Raw genomic sequence first — 6,359 nt, forward strand, 5'->3', positions numbered from 1 at the left:
CCATGGCTTTTGCTTCAATGTTGTGAGAAGTTTACTACACAAAAGAGTAGTGTAGTAAAGACACATTATTCTTTGAAGAAATAATTGCTTTACCTGCTACTATCTCACTATAATGAGATACATTATATTTACTATTTCATTATAATATTATTATAGCCAAGTCATCATATCAAGTCATTATAAAGAGATTTTTTATCACAGTGGCAGAAATGGGCTTCCATACTTTACCTTCTCTTTTTACTTTTCCTTATGCAGGCAAGCCATCCTCATTTACATAATCTGCCCCATTATGCAAATGAGGATGAGCAGTATTTTAAGTCTTCTTAAGAAGATGAGGCTTGCCATCTTCTTCAACAAAGATAGCAAACAGTTTATCAATGACCTGAAGCTTAGCAACTTAGAAGATAATGGTGAGGTAAAGTAAGGTAATTTATTTACATAATACATTTTCAGCAACAAGGCAATTCAACGTTTGCTTTACATGAGTTAGAGTAAATACAAACAAAATAAAAGAAAAGCAAGAGAAAAACAAAGGCTTTCCGCAATTTATAAAGTAGTAGGAGTTTCTCTGAATAAACTAATAGAAAAGAAAAATAGTTTCTCTGGATTCTAAGTTTGTTCTAATTCCTGGTTTGGGTTGAGTGAAGTATAAAACTAAACAATCCTGTTCTGGGTTGCTAAGGAGAATAAGAATAAGTACACCAGGAGTTTCTCAATATAAACCAATAGGAGTTTCTCAGTTGCCCAGACTTTGCAAGGCAAACTGATGCTGATGTTTGTTTTTCAACTACATTCATATTAAATTAATTGGAATATTAATTATAAAAGTTCACAAATAAAAACCCATTATAGATTAATTGCATGGATGTTTTAAAGTTTTTAGGTTTAATTATTTCTTAGTTACAGCTAATGAAATCATGGCATTTAAGATTAGAATATTACATCAACAGTGAAAAATATGTGCAATACCTGCTTAAAGGTCATTTTCAAAAGATACTGTTAATCTAACATACAAGACTCATCGGAACACATTCTAATTGATTAAATATTACGTACTATGAAACTCATAATACATTTTGTCAGTTTTGGACCTCCAAAGAATCTAACTACAGGACAAACAAAAACACTTTAGTGTGTCTTTGAGTAGTATGTCATTTTGTCAAGGACCGACAGAAATCTATGGTTTTTTAACACAGTGTTAATTTTAAGCATGACTTACCAGCAGAATGCTAATCAATAGGGAAGCAATAAAACATGGCAAAGATTCAATCTGTGGAAATAATTAGATGAAGTTGTTAACAGATGATGGAAAAATGTCAGTGTTTTCTGAGACAAATATCACTTGCTACAATCAAACATGTCTTGTCAGTCTTTTTTACATATACTGATGAGTATAACAAACCGTCTAGCTTCACAGTTTGTTGTTTTTATTAGTTTCTTTTGTAAACTTAATGATTTTCTTAATGATTTTAAAATAGAGAAAGTATAATACAGTGACACTGTCTGGTTGGAAAATTCTTAACACCTTGCAATAAAAACCCTCAGCACCACCACCAAGTTTACTCGGCATAAGTGCAAAAAAAAACTTCATGTGGCATATATACATACACACACATATACATGCATGTATATACACTAGCGGAACAAGTCATGGTCAGGCCGGGATGCGGGACCAATGACCGGGCCCCTTACGTGCAACACCTGCGCTGCTGGAAACTGTTGAGCAGGGGGGAGGGGGATCTTGGGCTGCCTTTGTCATTTGATTTTTACCCAGGAAGCACATTGGCTAAACCGTCAGTGAAACAGTCACTGGGACTGACTACTATATATTCCATTGAGGGACAGTAACTTCAACGTTACATAAACCTTTCTGAACAGGCGATGGCGCACTTTCTCCGTCTATAATCATAAATTAAAGTGACCTGAAACCATTCCTCCCTCCCTGGCACCTCCAAACCCGGGCCACCATGGGCACCCATCCGGGCCCGGGCCAGGTGGCAGCCGCCAGAGCTATGAGTTAAATTATGATAATTTATCTTTGCATTAAATTATCATAATTTACAAAATCATGCAAAGTTGGCACTTTTAATGCAACTTTTAGAGCAACTTTGCATTAAAAGTGTCATTATTTACCAAATGACACTTCATGATAACTGTCATAAACATTCATAAAGACTTCTTTATGTTCATGTTATGTCATGTTTATGACAGTGTCATGTCAGTCTTATACACATCCCTTCAAATAAAGTGTTACCTAATTATCTTATTATAAATTATTTCACCATGGAAAAAAATATATATACATATATCACATGTGTATAGACATAGATAAATATATATAGATATATAAGAAAAGGTTGGTCCCCAATCTTTTTATCACCGCGGACCGATCAAGCCTTGGCAATTTTACTGCGGCCCAGGGGGATGGTGGGAGGGGGGTGAACCGTCAGACAAGGCTTCTGCATGTTGGTGTGCCCACTAAAGCCTAGTTCACATGGCACAATTTTCAATTTTTTGCCCCGATTTTACTGTTAGGACAATCTTTGAATGTTCTGAGATCTAAGATTGTTGCTTGAGATGATTTTAACCGATCATCCTGCCGTGAGGCTCAGCTCAGTGCTGCCTCACCAGCTGCGCTTCCAACATTTGAATGGGAAATTGCAGAAATTCAGCAATTTTGAAGAAATAATAATCAAAATTGGTTAAGCTAAATGAAAAGTAAATACTTTGTAGTGCAAACCACAGGGTGAATATAGCAATATAAAATATTTTATTATATATTGTTTTTCCAGGACAGGTGAGGCTCTGCCTCCCCTATCTGCACGTCACTGATGCATATACATATATACATGTTTACAAATACATATATATCACAGGGTTTGCCCCAGAAAACTTGCTAAGCCTGGTGGTCGGGCACCAAGGCGGTCCACCATGTTTTTGTATTAAAAGATGTTAAGTAGACAGGAAATGTAAAAATATTACTGGGTAAATATATGCTGTGGGAAAACATCGTCAGTGAAACACTGTTTAAACCCACAACTATAGAATCTTAAAAACAACAAATAATAAAAAAAACACAATTAAAATGAATATCAATCATTTGCACTTCTGTTTAATCCAAATTAAGTAAGTGGTTCCATTAGATCCCCTAGGGATTCAAGGGCCCCATAAACACTAATATTTTCCCAAAGACCACAGATAAATAAATGTAACTTATGGGTTAAGGTTAATAATAATAAATGTTTATTTATTGAGATGATCAATGCTGCTAAATTTTAATTGTTTCAGAATACATAAATTAAAATATTTTAAATTGTTTAACATTTAAATGTAAGATTTTAAGGAGCTGGCAAGTTTACTTTGTAAAAATTAAAAAAACAATATTAATAGTTAGATTGTTTTGTTACACTAGCTACAATCTGATGCTCTGAGTTTAATCTTTGAGTTTGAACTGTTTGTTCACAAATAGAAATTAGTAAACTGCAATTATAACCGATTGTTTTTAGGTTGGCCAATTAAGCTACATCTACATCCAGATTTCACTACATCTACCACAGAAGCTGTTAGAGGTGCTGACGATTTTAGCAGCTAGAGGGGTCCCCAAGTCAAATTCTCCTCCAGGACTCATACAGCCTTGGACCGGCCCTGCATGATGAGTTAAATCCGCTGCACTGCGCAGAGATGAGCAAGAAATGGGAGATTTAATTCAATGATGCTAATTTGGCTCCAAGTTGCTCTTCAATTTCGTGTTTGTTGAGTTTTTAGTAAGAGTCACAGAAAATGTTTTGGTTGCTCGAGTTTTAAGGGATGAGTTTCTCAGATCTCCATGCACATTAACTCTGGCTGACTAAGTGGACAAAGCATTTGATACGGTTTGATGCTTAGTGCACCTAGAAAACTAATACTAAAAATAATAATAAAATCATATAGTAGTGTAGTGATGAGTGACTACGAGGAGAGCGCAAAATCTCCTCACCGGGCTGAACCTGCATGATGAGGTTAACGCTGGTTCGTTAACCACTAACACTCCGACCAACTGGGAACACAGACATGAACTTTACAGTAGGGGTGACAAACTCCAGTCCTCCACTGTCCTGCAGTTTTTAGATGTGCCACAGGTACAAAAAAACGCTGGAATGAAATGGCTTAATTACCTCTTCCTTGTGTAGATAAGTTTTCCTTGCTAATGACCTATATTCTATTCAGGTTTGGTGCAGCAGAGGCACATCTAAAAGTTGCAGGACACCAGCCATTGAGGACTGGAGTTTGACACCTGTGGGTTATAGATTCCAGGCCCACAGTTTAAACGATTTCAAGTATTTGTTTGGGCTTCCAGCTCATTCAGTCCACAAAATCAGGAATTTAAAAAAATTGAATACTCTGAAGAAATCAGCCCAAATTTTACAGGACATGAATGTTGCAAATTGAGTGTGACACACTAATCATATACTAAACTCAAAGCACCACCAGGTGTCATTAAATTGCTTGAGTTTGGTTCAATTGTCTCACTTTCGTTCATTATGGAAAAGACTTGATACCCTCCATAGAATGGGTAAGCCACAAAAGTTCATAGCTAAGGAGGCTGGCTGTTCACAGAGTGCTGTGTCCAAGCATATCAATGGAAATCTAGTGGAAGGGCAACATTTGGCAGGAGAAAATGCACCAGACAAAGAGATGATTGTGGATTAAATTATGAAATCGAGAAGATTCAAGAATCTGGCAGAGATACATAAAGAGTGGAAAGAGGCGGACGTCACAACTTCATAAACCACTGCAGAATGCTAGGAGGAGGGAGAAGAGATCGATTATTTTTTTAATGATTATCTATCATAAGATAGATGTTCCTGTACACTATTTAATATGGATTAAAACTTTTGCTATGACCTAACATAAGTTAGGTCATAGCAAAAGTTTTAATCCATATTAAATCTTTCTTTTTTTTATTACATCCTGCAGGTTTAAGCAGACATTCGGTGAGAGTTCACTGCTGAGCAGAGATTGAGCAGCGCTACATCTGTGAAATATTATTCCTCAGTATCGCATGGCGGTGGTCCAACAGCGAGAACAGAACCAGCATTTTACACCACTATTTTTTGGGGTTATTCATTTAGCTTTCTGATCGTCACGCTAATCCAGCTGAGAGCTGGTCCAGGTGCGCTGTTTTACTTGCTGTCTGATCTCTCCAGGTGTCTTTTTTTTCTGTTTGCTTTTCTTTTTACTGTTAATAAGTAAACTTGGTTGTGGTTCTGACTGTGTTTTATTGCACAGTGTTATGGTTTTCATTCTCTATTTTAAAATCATTAAGAAAATCACTAAGCTTACAAAGGAAACTGATGGATACACTAAATTCAAAAATATATATTTTATAAAATAGACTACTCTGTGTTGTTTGACAATTTTTTGTCCCCCCAACTGACTACACTATCTCTGAGATATGTGAGTCAAGGCACATATCTTGACTCTCAATGTGTTGAGCACTGATGGTGCACAAAAAATCTGATGCAGATTGGTTGATGTATTAAGGAGGTACAGCTGTTGGATTAATCTACGGGGCGCAGTGGAGTCAAATTACAATTAAAGGCAACTGGGCTCATTAGAAGTTAAAGGTAAATCATATGAAGTTTGGTGCAAATCAGATGATGCAGGTGTGATTTAGTCAAATATATGCAAACGGCGACAGACTGGAATTCGCTATTCAGCCACGCCCACATGCTTCAGCCAGCAGCTCATGTTGAGAGAAGGATTCACAATCATGTTCTATTTCATTAAGTGCATGTTTAAATCTCTATGAATCATAGAGTAAAAGGGGAATATATATATATATATATATACATACAAACATAAACTTTATCCAGAAGTGTAAAACTGCTGTACTATTCCAAGACAACAGTTGTCAAAGGTCTCTAAAACCACAGAGTTGGACTCCCTCCTGGCAGTAAAGCTCCAGGACAGATGGGCTTCTGAGCATATTCAGCTCATGTTCTCTTTCAGTAGACTGGGAGAAGTCATCTGGGCCCTCCCCACAGCCGCCTTCATCAGGATGACTTGGGTAACCTGGATGAACCATAAGCTCTGCTGTGATGACTGGTTGATGAAGGTCAGGTGCTCTTCTGGAGATGGTGCTAGAAGTTCTTGTTCCCAAAGCTTGCTTGAGAGCCCTCTGCAAGCTTGAAACTGACATGTTCTGACCCATGGTGGAGAGTCCCAAGTACACATCTGGCCACCTGCAAACATTATAAAGTATTGCAATATTACAACAAAAGGAGGATTAAGAGCTCTAAAAGCAATCAAATTAAATCAACCCACAGCATTCAACAATATTATACAGTGCACTCAGAAAGTATTCCCACACACACACA

General features: G+C 36.9%; 1 protein-coding gene across 2 annotated transcripts in view; it reads right to left on the minus strand.

The window, feature by feature from the left end:
* Positions 1–5,096: 5,096 nt before the first annotated feature.
* The window catches only part of ydjc (YdjC chitooligosaccharide deacetylase homolog), a 54,719-nt gene continuing 53,456 nt past the window's right edge, over positions 5,097–6,359 (minus strand). For both annotated transcript variants that reach the window (XM_007542484.2, XM_016666306.1), the window contains exon 6: positions 5,097–6,224. In XM_007542484.2, the coding sequence (XP_007542546.1) occupies positions 5,894–6,224 (331 nt within the window). In that variant the 3' untranslated portion in view covers positions 5,097–5,893. The remainder of the gene's footprint in view (positions 6,225–6,359) is intronic.

Source organism: Poecilia formosa, unplaced genomic scaffold (assembly GCF_000485575.1).
Source record: "Poecilia formosa unplaced genomic scaffold, Poecilia_formosa-5.1.2 Scaffold699, whole genome shotgun sequence".
In the NCBI taxonomy this organism is placed as follows: domain Eukaryota; kingdom Metazoa; phylum Chordata; class Actinopteri; order Cyprinodontiformes; family Poeciliidae; genus Poecilia; species Poecilia formosa.